Genomic DNA, 19,200 nt, shown 5'->3' with positions numbered 1-19,200 from the left:
GCTATTAAATTAAGCAAAAAGATTTTCTCCATTTACCATGATGATTATGGGTTCACCCACACTACGTTTTTTTGCTGAATGTCCCATACCACTTTACAAAGAAACACTTTTTGTAGTCATCAACCACATTTCGGTGGTTTGAACTGGACATTTGACATGGTGAAAATGTTTTAAATAATTATAAAAAAAAAAACAAAATAATATTAGCCATGCACTTATTGAGTATACAAACTTGCTACTTACAATGTAAATGAGTGTTAAGTGCACTTCTTTCCAAAAGTTGAAAATAAGTGATGTTACTCACAATAAACAAAAGATCCAAAACATTAGATAAAGTTTTTGTTTTGTTTTGCTTGCAGTGGCTAGCATCAATTAAACCTGCCAAAAACAGACATTTAAACGAGCTGTCACCATGGTTACAAATGAGCCAGGTTAATATGCTTACCTTTTCCGTAGTTAGCCTCTTTCTGTTATTAAATCACTGTGCACTGATCTGTGTCGGACCAAAAGGTAATACGTCAGGATTCAGTACAGAGAAACACATCCTCTGGCTATAGGAGCAAATTCTCTTTATCTGTCTGAATTCAGGAGTTTACTGTCACTCTCTCCTCTCAGCTGAGCTCTGCTCTCTTTATTCTCTTCACCACCTTTCTCATCCCTGTTTCTTTTTTTACACTTTCAGTCTTAGATGTTTTTTCATTGTGATTTATTTATTTTCTGTGCTTTTAAAATGCTCACCATCTGTGTTTGTTGTATGTTCGCTTTTTCAGTGCTGTTTTCGCCCGTCTATAGCCACCAGTTCAGTGACATGCAGTCTTATTTAATGTTCCAATCTTGTTCAGTTAAATTTCCCACTACGCTTTTATGACTTATGATAAGTGTTGACTCTGTTTCAGTCGCCAGCTATTGGATATAAAATTCATGTTTGTCTGTGCTTGCTGTGTCTGTCTCTCAAAGAGTGGATGACTTTCTCTCTTGTAGGATTATGGCACATTCTGCTATGTTACTCATAATTATTTGCATTTCATTACGACCTTGAGATGAGAGAGTCAGACTTTGAGAGTTGTGTAGGGATTTTTCATCATTTTAATCATGTGCGACTGGGATTTTCTGGTGCCTGACAACCAATGTTTGATTTTTCTACACTGATGCTTAAAATTATTGCCAAAAAATGTTTGCATTCATATATTTTTCTGTCTAATTACCACACCCTATGATGAGCAATGGATCTGGACTCTATTCATCTTTAAAGCTATTTGTTTTGCCAAAAAACAGTTTCATCTCAATACATCACAATATCATTGAAAAGCTCATTTATTTCAGCAATTTAATTCAAAGAATGATAGTGATATGTTAAATGTAATTATGACACACAAGATGAGATATTATTTCAAACATTTATTGCTGCTTAATCTGATTTTATTATATTACAACAAATTAAAATCAAAATGCAATGTCTAGGGAAATTAGAATGTTACAAAAAACTATTAAAATAATAGAGAAATCTGATGGTGGTGCTGTGGTGGCAGAGGGTTAAGCACAACCCACATGTAGAGGCCTTAGTCCTCAATGCAGCTGTTGCAGGTTTGATTCCTGGCCTGGTGATCTTTCCCTCATGTCTTCCCCCTTCTCTCATTACCCACTTTCCTGTCAATTAACTATCAAATAAAGGCCATTAGAGCCAATAAAACCTTTTTTTAAAAAAAAAAAAAAAAAAAAAGAAATGTTAGCTGATGTCTACATAATCATAATCACAAAGAAGGTAGACCACAATGAGTCATTGTTAAAGAAAAGAAGGGTAGGGGAGTTGTGTTTTTTAGTGTTGGGTTTAAGCTAAACTCTATGGAGTCCTGTGAAGAAAAAGATAAGAGATAACACAGCCAACAAAGCAAATGAGCTAAAGGTCACTAATAAAACAACTTGGACTCCCTTGACACCTGAGCACAACTACAAACTGATCATCTTTATTTCATTGCAGTAAATCCATCTGACTTACATCCTGCCCTTTTCTTCCTACTATTTGTGATCATTGAAAGGATTCACATATAATCCCTCTTCTTTGCTGTTTTTCTCTTTCATCTATCATCTAATTATTTCTGGTCTCCTTTTTTGTCATTTATAATGAATTCTAGCTGGCCAGTAAGTCATACTTCAAACTCTTAAGCATTGTAATGTAAGGTAATGCTACGTTTGCATCAGTCTGTTCACAATACAGTATAGAAGTACTCAGTGGTTTTGAGCTATTTTTGGAGACATACCTCATTGTTTGCAGGTGAAATACTTCAATATATATATATTGCTAATTTTGCTATGATATCTGAGAACAATGACAGCAGAAAAGAAGTGAAAACGGAAAGCCAAAGCTTTCAGTTGGTATTTTATCATCTTGGGTCAAGTTTTAGTCTCAGCAGTGCCAATAATGGGCTACATTAAACTCATCCCTCTTTTAAATAATAAAGTGAAGCCAATGGGAGATCCTGGAGTGGTGGCTCTGTAATGAGCACTCCTGTTGGAGAGCACACAATTTTATAGGTGTCGTCATTCATCCGACACTATGAAGGCATGCATAATGGGCATGCCGTAGCTTCTGCATAGACGAACGATAAATGTGCATACAGCTATTCTTAAGTACCTGAAGGAAGTCACTGCTTCCTCCTCCCCGAGGATTTCCCCTCTGAGCTATGCCTAGGGTCATAAACAGCTGTCTTTGTAGACATCAGTGGAAAAACCCCACGGTTATTAAGTGTATCACAGGAACTTCAAAGGAGTGAAAGTTTCTCTGCCTCAGATGTCACTTTCTTATGGTTTTTTGTGTCCAAGATGGCTTAAGGTGTCTCAGCAGCAAAGTCATGCCCAATGGCGATTGGATACAGGTTGGAAGCAATGCATTATTCCGTCAGACACCACTTTTATCTCCTGCAATTGAATTGGTGCATGCTTTGGGTGAATGCAAGTGGGATTCACTTCCTTTATGCCCAAAAGTGCATATAGTGGGATAAACAGTAAAATAAATATCGTATTCACCTCTAGATTTTGTTCGGTTTGAAGTTCTAAGCAGTGATTCAAGTTGTGAAGGGAATGATCAAACACAGTATAAATGATGAAACAACATTTAAGCAAATTAGAAGTTGAGAGAGTCAAGACTGCTGAGATTCTTATAAAATGCCAACCAATTAAACTATAAGAAATGCATAATTTGATTATTTTGTTTTGATTATATCAATGTACTTAAATCTGGTGAGTGCACAAAAAACTCCCATTACCTCAGGGCAGGTTCGCCAAACCTTCGAAACCAGTTTGTCTTCATATTTTTTTTCTCTACTCCAACAATGATGGCATTACGAGTCTGGAGTCAAGCAGAAAATGAGATTTGAGCAAGAGTCTATCTGGATTTAGTGTTGTGCTTGTAAAATCTTTTGTGCCTCTTTTGATATTGAAATATTGATGTCTTAGCAGAATGTGTAACAAAAAACTTCACATGCTTCTCAGAAAGTTTTTATAGTGAAAAAACAGTTAGAGTGCTGGTGGTAACTTTCTTTGCTTGCCCGATACAGTTAGTTTCTGGAACAGATGCACCACACCAACACCTGCAGCATAGATGTACTGTACAAGAATAGCACCAGTGTGCTACACGATATTTTCAATTTATATAGGGAGCACTTTCCAATGTAACCACACTATAAAGAAAAAGTAAAGAAAGTAAATGCATCATCATTCATTTTTAGCACATTTTTGAGAAACTTTTGACTTAGTTGCATTTAATTAATTTGATATCGACTTTATGTCTGAAATGTAAATGCCTTGTCAATGTGGAGCCTGTAGTTCTTCATTCAGTCCCTGATAGGAACAGCTTAAAGCAATCCAGCAAAAAGTGAGGTGATGTCACAAGAGCACAAGCTTATGAACACACAACTGACAACAGATTTTATACATCCTTTTTATCTGGAAGTGACGACTCCCTCTCTATGAGTGTTACATACATGTTATATTTTCTGAAGATTCTTGAAAGAAGTCTTCTAAGAGAATTTGAACTGAACATTGAACAAGAATACTCCATGATAATTATTTCTGGTACTCATGCTGTACCCACTTTGTATTTTTCTGACAGCAAATGTAACAAACAACAGTTTTAAGGAAGTGATATTTATAAGCAACTGAACTCATAATGTTAGAGAAATAGCAGGACTGACTCCACAGAAATTTTGTAATTGCCTGTGTCTGTTGCTTCACCATGCAGAGGGAACATTTGCTACTGAAGTTGATCCTGAATGTCATTACACAATTAATATTTTATATTTAATTTGCTCATTTAATTCTTTTGTTGTCTAAAGTTTTACAGAAAGTATCCATACCTTCTTAAAATCACCTTACTTCACAGCATGATTATAACCATAAACTTCCCTGCATTTTATTGATGTTTTGCATAATTAACAAAGTAGTGCATAACTCTAAAGTAAAAGGGAAAAATGCATGATTTTATTTTTTTTCCTAAATGAAATGTCTGATATCTTGATTTACATTTAAAATTCAACCCACTAAAGCTCAGTGGGATTGGAAGGAGAGTGTAAAGAATAATTTTTCAAATTTTTCCACAGGTTATTAATAGGATTTAGGTCTGAGTGTTAATTGGGTCGTCCTAATGTTTTGATAGAAACCATTCAAATGTAGTTCTGCTGTATGTACATTTTCTTTGTTCATCTTTGAAAGATGAACATCTGTCCCTGCCTTTTTGAAGCTTTTGACAGATTTTCTTCAGATTTGACCAGTGTTTACTTCAATCCTTCAGTCAACTCTGGTCAGCCTACGGGGCCTTGAAAAAGTATGGCAAGGCACCGTGTTTCTGAAAAGTGCATGTTTTTCACAGTGATATATTTCTGTTTCTATATATTAACTGTCAACTTTACATAACTACTTTATTATTACTCACAATTACCAGAAATGTTAAAATATAATCTTGTCCCTTCTCCGTGTTGCAAACCAAAGTAGGCATGACTTATATGGAACGTACGTGTCAATTAATGTCACTGTGAATATGGAATAACAGTATTTCCCTCAATGGACTTACGCATCTTGAGTGACAGAAGACTGAAAATAGAGTGGCCTTGGAATTTATATTAAAAAAAATATTGCTGATTTGATGCTGTTTCTTTCCTCTTCAAACATCAAAGTTTTTCTGATGTTTATTTTATTACAAAGATTGTTTATCAAGGCCAACAGCAAAGCAAATTTGCAAGATTTCATTTTCTTTTTCTGATATAAATAAAAACATGTTGAAATTGCATCTAGAGCAGGAAAGAACCGATATTCATATCTAACTAGAGACATCATTCACCACATGTAGTTTCTTTCTGGTGAAAATGGGTTGTTTTCTCAAGATTTTTTAGTCCTGTAATTCAATTCTGTATAGCTGTCCACTGGGGCAAAACTTAATTAAATGAGAACATAGACAGTGAACCATATTTTAAAAGAGAAAATAAAAAAAACATCTTTTAGGCACTTGAAAGGGAGGTGAGTTTAAGTCTTCTAGCTCCATCACAGCATGAAACCTTTTCACGTTCCTGTGCAGGAGGGTTTCATGCCTTTTAATATTAGGGCTTTTTAGTTCGAGGCTAATCTCATCTGACATTACAGCACTCAGTATTAACTGGGTAAAGTACATCCCAAGACATTGCAGAGACAGTGGCAGTCAGACATCAGATATTTTCTTTTAGGGTTTCTCGGGGGTGCCATGATCCTTGGAATTTGTCATACAGAAGCAATGATCTCAAATTGGTCTGAGAAGAAAAGGCAAAGAAAACAAACCTGTGTGCTGAATTTTTCTCAGTAAAACGTCTAAAAGGAACGTGGAGAGTGCTTTTTCCCTGCATTGAGAACAATTTCAAAGACATCTTCTGTGTATTGTCAGCACACGTGAGAGGTCTTTCATCCCTTTAAATGGCTGGAGGAATGAGGCGTTCTGTAGCCTGCTGCTTCAGATTCCTATTGTTTGTGCACAGCCTCTCGCCCCCACTGAGAGGTCACGAAAAAGGAACATGCACACAAACAAACTTCAACATAGACATGAACTAAGATTTGTGTGTCAGTTTACAGGGCATTCAGTATCATGGGTGAAAGCCAGGGTTGCAGTTTGCAGTGTGGTTGAAATCGGAGCGATGTAAACGTGTGCAATTCAGAATGTGCAGCTGATACGTGAAACTTAAAGTTGGCCTGAAGGCCTTTCGAGAGGGGGATACATGACCTCTGATTATATTAGCAGTCTCCTCACCTCAGCATGTTGTGGATGTGTCTGCCAGGCTGGAAAGTGCTGAACTTTTCACCTCTTCTGTGTGTTTTAGCACCATGTCAGCAAACCATGTTAGAGCTTTATTCTGTAAAAAAAAAAGAAAAAAAAAGAAAAGCTGAGGCGAACGGGTGTTGACTGCGGAGATGGATGAAATCATCTTTGCTCTTAATTATGGATGTGACAGAGCAGCACCACCCTGTTTGCACTGGGATTACCGAACAACAGTTCTGCCCGGCATCACTTTATGACCTTTTATGATGAAGATGCAGTGCAATCTACTACGCTGGCATAAAATCTTTCATTTAGAGAAAAATCTTGTAAAACAAACAGATGTGAAATTGATGCTGTAGCTAAAGGTAATATCTATATGATGCTTAACGCTATCACATGGAGACATATTATTGGTTCGTATCTTCCCATAAACACAAGTTGAGATGTTTTATTTTATCCTTTGTTGTTAATTCAGACTTTTGTTTTAATTATGGAATTAGTTGAATATTTCATATATTTACAAAAAAAATTTGCCCTTATTGTAATATGTTGCCACACCAATCTCTGTTCTTCTCTGTATTCTGTACAAGTTCATCATAGTAAATTAAGACATCATCAAAAAGTTAATTCATTTTTCTAATTCAGTTGAAAATGTGAAGCTTAAATATGTAAACCTTTGAAGGTCATTCCCAAAGAATCTGGTTATTCAGAGTGAATGATAAAAACAAATTAATGGAAATTTGAGTGGATGGAAAACATATGCTTGAAAAATGTGAATAAGGTTCATGATTGGCCAGCAAACTCATCTGACAAATGATGAAGCATTGCCAAAAAGAGGATGAGAGACACTAAGCTGTGTGTTTTATTCTGGGAAGTCTTCATAGATTTCAGATTCATTATGCTCTGTACTGATTCATGGTTTCTTATGCCATGAATAAAGAAGTAACCAAAGAAAAAGTAAAAAAGAACCAAAACAGAGCTTCAACAAATTACTGCCTTCCCTTTTTTGTGTTTTCTCTGTCATTAGTGGTATGTTCTTGGATCTCTTTATGGTGCAAAATAACTTTCTTTTGATGTTGGAGTTCAGTTTGAATAGTTTCCTTGGCTTTATTTCTACCATCTACACAATTAGACTGACCACCTGGGGTTGGGCATTTTCTGTCGCATCGACTTTCTCAAAGCTTTGCTACATCCCCATCAACCTTGTACTTTTTGGTAAATTGGCAGATGTGGTCTCATGAAAATTAGGCTGTCTCATTCTCTCTTTAAGACAAATATACCAAGTATATTCTTCTCTCTAAGCTTCTTAGGTAGCTCTTGCATTTAACTGCTCTGGTGTTCAGTAAGGTGCACACAAAAATGCCAAGCTTCCCAGTTGAATATTTCTTTTCTATTAGAAGGCTGATTAGCTCATACAAACCTTGAAGGGTCTTTTGATACTAAATCAGTTTAAATGCTTACCTTGCAACATAACAAAATTGCAAGAAAATTGCCATTTTATTTTATTTTGTCCTTCTTAGATAAAGACGTTTTATTTGTTTACTCCATTTCATTTTAAAGACATACGGATATAAATTAGATTGTTGCATTTTTCAGGAGAAATTATGTTTTAATGAACTGCAAGGGTGCTTAAAAATGGTCTGTTTCAGTATCTGCAAGAATAGGCATTGTTTGCCTTTATACAAAAGCATTAAAAACGTCATGATGCCTCCACTTCTTATATTCCCTTTATTAGTGCTTTCTTTTGATTTCCATTCAGTAACAAACCCCCGAGTGTAGGTGGTTAGATTAGATGCACAAAGCGCCATCCTTCCTGCCTACTCTTTTGAAGTGGCAGGTATTGAGTTCCTCTATTAGCCTAGCAGAAAAAAAACACAATTTACTCTGCAACTGTTTTCTTAGATACACTGATTTGTTGGCATGCTCGAATCTCTCAGATGATTATAAAAAGAAAACAAAACACTGTTCAACAGGACTCAATAGTATAGGATCATATGTTTTCTTTTAATGAACGTGTAAACTGCAAACCAAAACTAATTAGAGCACTTTCTCTTCATCCTAATTTCATTATAGTTATCCCCCTAGGTCACATATTCTGTTCTCATAATTTCATTTATATTTAAATATATATATATTTATATTATATTTTAATTTTTAACAAATGCAAAAATGTCAAGACTTAAGTTCACATGAGAAAGCAATTTTATTGATATTTTGTGCAAAGCGTTCTTAGTTATTTTGTAACATAATTTCAGCTGTATATAGTATTTAACAATATTTAATAATAAAGATGATTTTTGTTTTAATTAATAATTTTATGAAGAAAAAACTATAAGTAGTCTGTGTTATATTGACTATGAACTTGTTTTTCAAATACAGTTGTTTGTAAATAAAAGTCAAATTAATTTCGTTTTTTTGATCTATAATGAAAAATCAAACTAAATAAATCATACATTTCAATTCAGATATTAGTTGCTCAGTTAACCAAGTTATGGGTTATACTTTTTAACCATCTTTTGTTAGTCTTCATTCGACAGCAGTCACTTCAACCTGGTTTATGTCTATTCGCTTATTATAAAAGCTTCACTTGGGTTGGGTATATCTTAATTTTTTTATTTTTTAATTATTTGTTTTCTAGGTGGAAACAAACTTAAAGGACAGCAATTCCACTTGGACTGGGCCTGGATTTCCATGGAGAAAGAGTATTATGTGGTGGATGAGGAAGACAAATTCTTGGAGGTGGTGCTCCAACGAAGAGGATATCTGGGAGAGACGTCATTCATTGGTCAGTCTGTTTGCCTTTATGCCTCCTTTGTTTTATGTCAGCCTTCATCTCTCTGAACTGAGATTTATTGTCTCTGGATTTAGCCATAATAAACAATGATTGATGCAGGGTGTATAATATCAGACTAGGCTCTAGGCAGCAGTGTCACAATAACTGTCAGATGAATTGCTGTAACCTCTTGGGAAGATATTTATTGCCCCTGCATGAATAACACAAACACCTGCCCTGACTTTTCCCCAACTGCTGTTATCAAGCTAAACACTTTGGTTTTGTGAATTGGAAGTAATAGGAGATAATAATTAAAACTTATACTCAAATAGACAATCCAACATTATTGCTATAATTTATTTATTTACTTGAGTTTTGAGTTCTCCTCTTTGTTATTGCAATGAGATTGTGGAGCTGACTTTGTAAACATTGAAACTAGAAGCCTCAGAAATGATGGGTCTTAGTACATTTTTTTCCACATGAAAACTTGTGGCCTGTTTTTTTTTTTTTTAACAAATGCATTCATATTAGTAAGCTGCTATTACATTTTTTTACTAATTAAACTTGCATTTTCTCTTAAACACACCCTGTGAATTTCCACAGCAAATTCAATTTTGCAATGAGATTAACAATTTTCATGCATCATTTTTCGGTAATTCAACTGTTTAGGTGGAAATTGCACAAGATTTTAATTAGACAGTTCCTATTAGTTTAGTACAAACAGTGTGATTTGATTTGACTGATGAAGGTTTAATTATTCTAAATTTACATAATTTTCATTTGGAAGTTTCAGTAATTAAAATGTGGCCAAGGTAATTTTAGGCTTTTCTGACTCATTGGCAATATTTTATTCATTTTTCTTGAAAAAGGAAAACGTCATTTTCCTGGGGGTTATTATAATTTGCTTTCAAAAAAATATAACATAATAAGTTGAACTTTAGTCTTATGTTTGGTTTATCAATACATGCATCATATATATAATTTACAACTTATATCTCTTTCATTTAGAGGTAAGAATTCAGGATAGACTTTAAAAACTAAGCAAAAGAGATTGTAGATTAAATATATTAAATACAAACAAATAAGACATTTCATTTTTGGCGTTATAAGTGTAATACACAAATTTGTGTCCTGAATCTAACCATCACAGATGAATATTTAGGCCTCCAAGATTCACAGTGATTGTTTCAGTTGATCTTAAAAGTATAATTCCTTTTCCCAGGATATATTTTTGGTTTTAAATATTTCACCTAGTGTTGGAAAATAGGTCACGGAGAAGAACCCATAAAACTGAGGAGTATCATGTGAAAGCCAACTTATAATAAGAGCATACCTAAAGAATAACAGTATATTTTTCATCAATCTGAAATATTCTAGAGGTTTCCCTGCAGAACATGCCTGCCGAATATATACAGTATATATACACACACATGCATGTATGTCTCTCTCTCTCTCTCTTTCTCTCTCTCTCTCTATATATATATATATATGTATATATATCTGTATATATCTATATATATATAATATCACAGTATATATCTCATATATCTCAGTTGTACCCAACTACTACTGCTTCAATGCCAATCTAATACTAAGCTTTCTGAGTGGCAGAGGTTGGTGATTTGGTGTTAAAAGGAACAGCACAGCATGTTTTTGTGCTTATGTCGGAGTGTTTGTGCAGGTTTGAAGGTTTAAGGGATGATGACGATGCTGTCTCTGAGCACCTCCCTTAGCCTTGACTTTATCATGCTTCAGCTGGTTTGCTTATGAACAAGTAGCAGTTGTAAGCAACTTTTACCCTGCCGCCTCGCATCGTCATTCTGGTCTTTGTAAATCCCGGAGTCCCTTTTAAATATGCCAGTGTGTCAGGGTGTACAATAATATGTATAGATATACTTGTGAGAATTCACACGACGTGGGACGGTTTGAAGTCTGTCCCTTAAGTACAAATGAGAAACCATGTTCTGATTCTCTGTCTTTGCACAGTTAAAACACATGGTTATCTCTGAACACCCATAGATGGTGCACTCACACACACTCATCCTATTTCAAGACAGTGTTTTAAAAGCAGCATCTAGGTAACACGGCTTTCTGACGAACTGCTGAAACACTTCAAATTGAAACCACTTTCATCTAGGCTGATGTAGCTCACAGAAATTCAGCAGAGGCATAAGTCCATGGCTGGGGTGAAAATTAAACTGAAGTAATTCTTGTTCTGGCTTTAGAAAATTATTACATTTTACTTCATAGCCCAAAGTCTTTTCATTTGTGAAAGCAGGAAACATTGTTGCTCAGATTTTTTTTTAAAAAGGAAAGAAACTGGTTACTGATATTTAATAGAGATAACAGTGAAATGCAAATTAAAACACTACATTATACATTATACCCACAGAAATATTTAAAAATGCCACTGATTTTTGAAAGAGGTGAATAATGAAGCATATTGAATTATATATATATATATGTACAATATATACTGTAAGTTATATATATATATATATACAGTATATGTGTGTGTGTGGGGGGGGTTGGGCGTACATGTGTGGGTGTGTGTAGCTGCTGTAAAGTGTGTACAGAGAACTTGACAGAGCTTGACTATAGCAATTTTTAAAGACCTGACAAATACCCCTTGACTGTACTTGACAATAATGGCTCACTTCTTTCATTGCCTTTGTTGCTTTGATTTAGAGAGCAGAGAATAGGGATTCAAAAACAAAACCACAGTTCCAAGTCACAGGGAGGAATTTAAATATTCAGTCATTGAATTTGTGATGTCGATAGAATATTTTCACAGAAATATTTTTACAGCACATTGGATTTGTCATAAGGCAATACCTATGAGGTTTAGCTGCTAAGTGCATTGTACAGTATGTACTATTTAAAGGCTTTCACATTAACAAGCAATTAGTATACACTGTGACTTTCTTACACCTTCAACTTTTACACATCCTGTCACGTTATGACCATATTTATATCTTTGTAATTTTATGATTTTATGTGTAGCGAAGTGGAAGATAATTGAAAGGTTTTTCAAATTATCAATGAAAAATCAGAAAAAATGTGTTGAACCCACATGCTCCCACCTCATAAAGCCCAGCACAGCACGCATCACTACATTCTGTCACCAACTTTTACAGCAATTACAACCCTTTTGTCATCACCAGATTTGCAGTGTAGAGGCTGAATCTGCTTATTATTCTCTGCAAATTTTTCTCGATCTCAGTCAGATTGTTTTGAGATCATCTGTGAACAACAATTTCAAGTCTTGCACAGCACTTGACTGTTTAAATGATTCAATTGGAACCATACCTATATGTCTATATTTGTTTTTATGATGGATGTTTGCTAAGTTCACCTGGCATGATGGACACCTAGCATGATGTTACTACCATCTCTCACCATGGTTATGAATTTTTCTGGGTAATGTGTAGTGGGCAACTAGTTTTTAGCTAAAACAGAAGGCTTATTTGTTTTCTCATCTGACTAGAGCACCGTGTTTCCTGTGTCCCCTATATTTATTTGTGGACATCTATTGCAAAGTCTTAAAAGAAACAGTGAAATTCAAAACATTTTATCTGTTGAAAAATTTTAATTTTTGTGTGCTGGTAAAACGTAGTGAATAATATTTATAAAGATCGAAGATCAACACTCTTAAATAGATAAAGCAGCCAAGGCAAGAATGAAAAACCCACACAGTAATTGCTGTGATTCGGGTGTGCGGAGAAAAAGATTGATCGCTCCAGATTCAACGAGGAATATGTCAGGGATAAAATAAAAAGCAGGGAAGAATGTTGCGAGAAGCCTGCTGCTATTGCAATGGTTTGCTGATGAAAGCTTGTGTGGTTCCAAGTAACATTAAAGCAGAGCTTTTTACAGAGACCATCCCAGCAGGTGTACAGGTAGTGAGGATCAGCAGAGAAGGAACACGGGGATAAGATCAAGGTTTAAAGTTGCCCCTGCAAAGCAAAAGCTCAGGTAGGATAGTACTGGACAAGAACGTGTCGATCAGTCTGGATTCTCCTGCTTCTCTTTTTAAACTCACCTTTTTCTCACACTTCTTTCAACAATCAATTAAATCAGTCAGTTCACATACAGCAACACTACACGTGTCACATTATTTCTTTATGAATTTGTGTTTCCAAACCTTTCCTACAAATATCATAATTTTCTCACCTCCTGACTTTTGCTTTGCTGTCACTCGACTTAACTCTTCTCATGTTTACGTTCTGTCTTCTTCAATCTCTCATCGCCTCATCTCTGGGCATTGAAGACTTCTCCTGAGAAGCTCTTATTCAGACACAACCGCTCCTCTTCACAGAACTGCATCCGTTTGCACAGACTGATTGAGGTGATTTTTCCACTGCGCTTTTATTCTCTTACTATTACAATAATACACTAGTTAATATACAGGTCAGGCATAACACTAAACCACTGACATATGAAGTAAATAAATCTTATCTGTTCTGATATCCAAGGCCTCTTTTTGAATGGAGTATTAGGCTCCTCACAGGGAAGCTTGATGATTTGAGTAACTTTGATGAAATGCTGAATAAATACTTTTTTGAAACTTGTGGGATGTCATGATGAGCATCTGAGGAAGAAACATGGAAACCTATTTCTCATTGATGCACATGAGAAGAGAAGACTGTTCCGTATGATCCAAGACATGATCTACAGTAGCTAACATTGCTAAAGATATTAACGCTGCTTCTGAGATGAAGGTGTCAGAATATTTGGTGCATCATTGTTTGTTGCAAATGGGGCTGCATAGCCTCAGACCAGGCAGGGTTTCCCCATACTGACCCCAGTCTAACACTCCAACAATGGGGATCAAGAGCATCATACCAAAACTACTGAATAATAGATGAAGGTGTCCTAAGCTGATGAATAATATATGTAATAATGTATGGCAAGGAGGCAAGGCAGCAGCAGAATGTTGAGCAATGTTCTGCTTGAAACCTTGTTTCTGGCTGTACATGTGGTTGTGACTTTAATACATATCACCTCCCGACACATTGCTTCATACCATTTAAATTTTTTTGAAAACCTGTATTCCCCCTATGGCTGTGGCCTCTTTTCACTAATTCAAGATTTGTTGAAAAAAAAAAACCAAACTTGCAGGACTTAAAGAAGCTGATGCTAATGTTGTAATGCCAGAAACCGCAACAAAATGTCAGTGGTCTAATGGAGTCCATTCCTTGCTTGGTAAAGGCTGTTTTGCCAGCTAATGAAGAACTAACACACATTTAAGGCAGGTGATCATAATGTTCTGTCTGACCAGTCTATGTTTCTTATTTTTATTCCACCTTTTCTGCAGAACCTCTGCTGTACCATTTAAAAAAAAAACGTTATATTTGCTTACCATCAGCGACTCTTGCTCTCACCCTGCAGCTCACACTTCAAACATTTTAGTTTCCCAGTGATGTCTGTTTAAGATGCAAGGTCAAGCATCCAGTCTGTGTCCTTGAGCTGTGAGGCATCTTCCCCTTTGGACTGCATGAACTCTTTGATTTCAACCAAAAGCGACAAGAAGTGCTTCAAAACTCTTCCCCTTCTGAGCCTCTGGATTTCTGCATCCAATAACAGGTCGCCATATTCTCCTGACAAATCCTCACAGAGCCTTAAAAATCCACTGTTTGTCTTTGAAGACAAAATGCTACTTAAAATGTGGTGCCAGTTCACACTTTCTAAGCATAAGCTCTAGTTCAGTTCACACAGGTTACAACTGATATTTTTTTGTACACCCACATATTTTCCACATATTTTGAGTAAATTCAGTCTCAGTATTGACTAGTTTTAATTCATCAGTCTTTTTAGAAAGCTGTATTGTAAACGAGGGGACCTTTTGCAGCTTACATACATCTGTTTATGACTCTCCTGTTATCTTCATTAAAATGAACTTTATTTTAATTTGGGTAAATTCCAAATAAATCTGCTTTCCGTTTAATAGCATTGTAAAAAAGCATTTTAGTTTTTCTGGGGGTTTTTGTCACACTTAAATGTTTCAGATGACCAAAAAACAGGCATGACACTACCATCTTAATGTTTGACTGTTGGCATGATGTTCTTTTTCTGAAAAGCTGATATAGTTTTACACCAAATGTGAAAGTTTTTGTCTTTAGAAGAGCAAATTTGGCAGAGGCAAACTCAGGAATAATTGCAACTATAATTGATCGAAATGTTCTCCTGCTAAGTATTGATTCAATGTGTTGAACACAAATGCATGTTACACTTTTTCCATTTGTAAATAACAAAAATAAAACTGAAGACCTTTTAACTTTTACAGGCTACTGTAATTTAATGGTCTTGATTAATTCTAAATTTGTAAACAAAAACCGGGAGCTTCAATAAAAAGGTAAAGTGTGGAAAATGACAAAGAAACCTGATTAACTAATTAGAGGAGATATACCATTTGCACACAAAATTAAATTAAGATCAGAATCCCATTTAACACCAGCAGAAGCAAATAATTTGTTATATTATGTAATTTTTGTGATAAATAAATGGAGAACTTTTAAGAGGTGTACTTTTGCCTGGTTATTGTATTTCCTCTGTGGTTGGATTTATTCCAGCCTCATAGTAGCAACTACTATTTGGCATAGTAGTTATCAAATATGCTGGATGAAGAGAAAATTATATTTCACAGAGAGGAGAAACTTTTGGGCACTAAACTGCCTTTCTACAGTTTTCCTTCATGTGTAAATGAGCTGTATTACAACAGCATTTTTCTGTTGATGAAGTGATTAATCTCACCGCGTAAGAATTTATAGATCACATATTTAAATCTCTCAATAGACAAAAATAAGATAGGTTTGGAGTATGACAAGTATTTGGGGGATTTTTTGAGCACCTTTTTGTAACTTGAAACATCAAGATCTTTAACTCCTTGACTAACAGTCAATGTGATCAAAAGTTTGGAGGGAATATATCCTCCTACACAGAGGGAACCTCAATATGACCCACAAACTGTGTCTTTTTTCTCCAGAGAGCAGAATAAGTGTGGAGCTGTGACACTTCACAGACTTTATGATCAACACTTTCTTTCTCTAAAGGCACATTTTATTCCATGGGTTTTTTTTTTTAAATATAAAAATAAAAACTGATTATTAGAATGGATTGTGAAAGTAAAAAAATAATTATGTAATTTTATATGTTATGGCATAGTGTTTAGAATATTAACTAGTCTTAAATTTAGGTGATAAGGCTGTAAATGATCCATGTTTTGAAAAACAGTGATCCAGGTCATGATAGTCACTGAGGGAAATTATTGAATGCTTGGCCAGTTCCAGGAAGTCACTCATTGTAAATTAAGACTTCCATTTAACTAAAACACTGACATGTGTTAATGACTACAGAACGCATAAGCAGTAGTTTGTATCTTGCACGATATCACTGCTTGAGATCAAAAAGGGGGAGATTTTAGCAACCTATATGTTGCCACAGGCTCCAAGAACATGTTATCCTCCAGAACTTGCATATTATGAACTAATCACTGACTTACATACAACAGCCCATGGTTTTACACCTTGACCTAGATTTTTTCCAGCACATGGGTCTTTTTGTCCTGTTTTCTGTTGTCAGACTTCTTTCTGCTGTGACTCTCAAAACCCTCTCCAGGAACTTTTTTTCCTGGAGAGGGACATGCAAATGCAAATGGTACATCAAAACCGGGACCATCAGATTTACCTTGCTGGCTCAGGCTGTTAAAATGTTGAGCTGCTGTTTATTATGCACTTTACATTAATGCACTTATTCTACATTTATCTATTTTGTATTTTCATTTTATTTGTTCTGGTCTAGATTGGTAAGTAATGCATGCCAGAAAAAACATTCCCATTATGTTTTACGCTTTTTTGGTATACAATGCAACGACGCTAAAATTAAAAATTTCATTTGAATGAGTGTGACTGTGTTTTGTTGTTCTGTTGCAACATTTACCTTCAGCTTATCTTCTGCATACAATAATCACAGTGTGCTCATGTTCAATATGTATTCAATCCCATCTGCATATGTTTGTCACCCCCTTTGTTGTTTGTGCAGGCATCAGAACGTCTGAAAAGAGATAACAAATCCTTTTGTCCTGGACTCACAGGCATGAGTGTCTGCCTGGTGTAGTAACAGTTCTGTTTGTTCGCTAAGGGCTTTATGACTGTAAACAAAGAAACATGAACAGCTCACTTCCAGACGTAGCGCATTTCATAAGTGTTCCCTGTTGTCTGTAATCTGAAAGCCAGTGTTACCAGTTGGTTATCTCCCCATTTTGATGGTGCCATTAGATATATCACAGTGAAATAGAGTTACATTAAAGGATTTATTCAGATTAGATTTAGTTGAAAATGATGTGACACAGAGCTGAAAAACTTATTCATGTGTATGAAACCACTGCATTGTAACTAATCTCTCTTGTAACAAAGAGTGGGCCTTATATTAAATATTTCAGTCACAAATATCATTCACACATTCCTCTCTAAGTGATCAGCGGAGAGAAAAAACACAGCACTCGTTTTCTCACCTCTCTGTTAAAGGGTGTGAATTTTTAATCTGTTTTTCATCTGTTTCTTTCTTGTGTCTGTCACTCCCCCGTCGCTTGTGTCTTTGTTTTCCCTCAACTTCTTGCATATTGGTTAAATTCATTTTGCATGACTAATTCTTTTTGTGCTTTTTCTCTTCTTTGTTCCTCACAGGCATTGGTACACAAGATGGTAGTGCAAGAAAAAACGAGGACTTCAAGGGGAAGTCTCAAAGGCAGGTCCAGTTCAATCCAGGACAGACGAGAGCGACGTGGCGTGTTCAGATTCTGACTGACGATAAGTACGAGCAAGCGGAGACCTTCCAGATTCTGCTGTCAGAACCAGTGATGGGAGTGATGGAGTTTCCCATCTCAGCAACAGTGGAGATCCTAGACCCGGATGATGGTCAGTGCTGCTGATGAACACTCTACGTATATCCTGCAGTATATCCATTCTGTGTGCAGGGAATCATTTCTCCAAAAGCTAACATTTGAGAGTCTCTTAAATGAAAGGCAAATAATTTTTTTTTGTTGTCCATATATTAGATGTGGAAAAACATGAAAACTTGAAAAAGCAGGAAGAATCCAGGTCATAATCCAGATAACGTATGCAACATTTTAATTTCCGTTAAATTCACAACACTCACCCGCTCATTCTCTTGTGTTACAAGCTAGTTTGAAACAGACCCTTTACTGATGATACTGATGAACTTTTGCTCTTTGACATCAAACATTAAATAGTGGGGTAGAAGTAATGTATTTGGGATATGGAGACATGTTTGTAAAATCCTTAACCCCATGCTCTTTTATGTCATCTGATCCAAATTATTTGGGCTGAGATGGCTAAGCCATCAAGTCAAAACATGTCATTTAAATGAAAAATACCTAGGTAGTTACCTCACAAGCAAGATGGTTCAGGATAAGGAACTGAACTGTCCTGCTGAAGAACACAGCAGCTTCAAATAACAACTTATTTACTGTTTCTGGTCAGCAGTAGTTTCCACACCACAACTCTCTCATGGATGCCATTCTTGCCTGCTCTTTTTCTTGCTTTAAATGTCATTCTAGTTTCTTTTGTAGCCTCCTGAGATGAGTCATCGATGTGCTCTTGGAGTGGTTTTTGCTCAGCGCTCACCACCTGTGTTTTCTCAAATTTGTGGGTAACTGGGGTTCACTAGAGTCCTGAAGCCTTAGAAAAATCTTTTGTAACCCTTCTCAGACTGTTAAATGTCATAGATTGTTTATCATCTGTTCATTGGTATAGTTTTAGATGTGTTATTTTTTCTTTAATTTGATATCGTTTTTGCTTAAGCTAATTTGAAAACATTTTTGTATTTACAGAAGTTGCTCAATTTTCTTAAAGACACCAAACATTTAAATTTAACAATTAAAACATAAAACAGAAGCTTTATAAGGAGGGCTGCAAATACTACTAATACTTTTTTTCACACCCCTGTAATGTACTACCATCATTCAACTTCTGCTACTAAGCCAGTTTCAGATTTTTATGTGTGTGAAACTGCACAAGGCTTTTTTCACAGGACTGACTGTGGATTATGTTTGAGGTTTATCCTTTCATATATGTGTCGAATGACAGAAGATGTTCTGCTCAAATGCTGATTAGGCTAAAATGGACTTCAATTT

General features: G+C 35.6%; 1 protein-coding gene across 1 annotated transcript in view; it reads left to right on the top strand.

The window, feature by feature from the left end:
- Window positions 1-19,200, top strand: part of frem2 (FRAS1 related extracellular matrix protein 2) — a 68,526-nt gene that overhangs the window by 17,827 nt on the left and 31,499 nt on the right. Inside the window, exons 3-4 of the mRNA XM_023342793.1 lie at window positions 8,913-9,059; window positions 17,732-17,962. Of these exons, the coding sequence (XP_023198561.1) occupies window positions 8,913-9,059; window positions 17,732-17,962 (378 nt within the window). The remainder of the gene's footprint in view (window positions 1-8,912; window positions 9,060-17,731; window positions 17,963-19,200) is intronic.

Source organism: Xiphophorus maculatus, chromosome 11 (assembly GCF_002775205.1).
Source record: "Xiphophorus maculatus strain JP 163 A chromosome 11, X_maculatus-5.0-male, whole genome shotgun sequence".
Taxonomy (NCBI): Eukaryota; Metazoa; Chordata; class Actinopteri; order Cyprinodontiformes; family Poeciliidae; genus Xiphophorus; species Xiphophorus maculatus.
The sequence above is the reverse complement of the archived record's forward strand: the minus strand, read 5'-3'. Positions and strand labels throughout refer to the sequence as shown.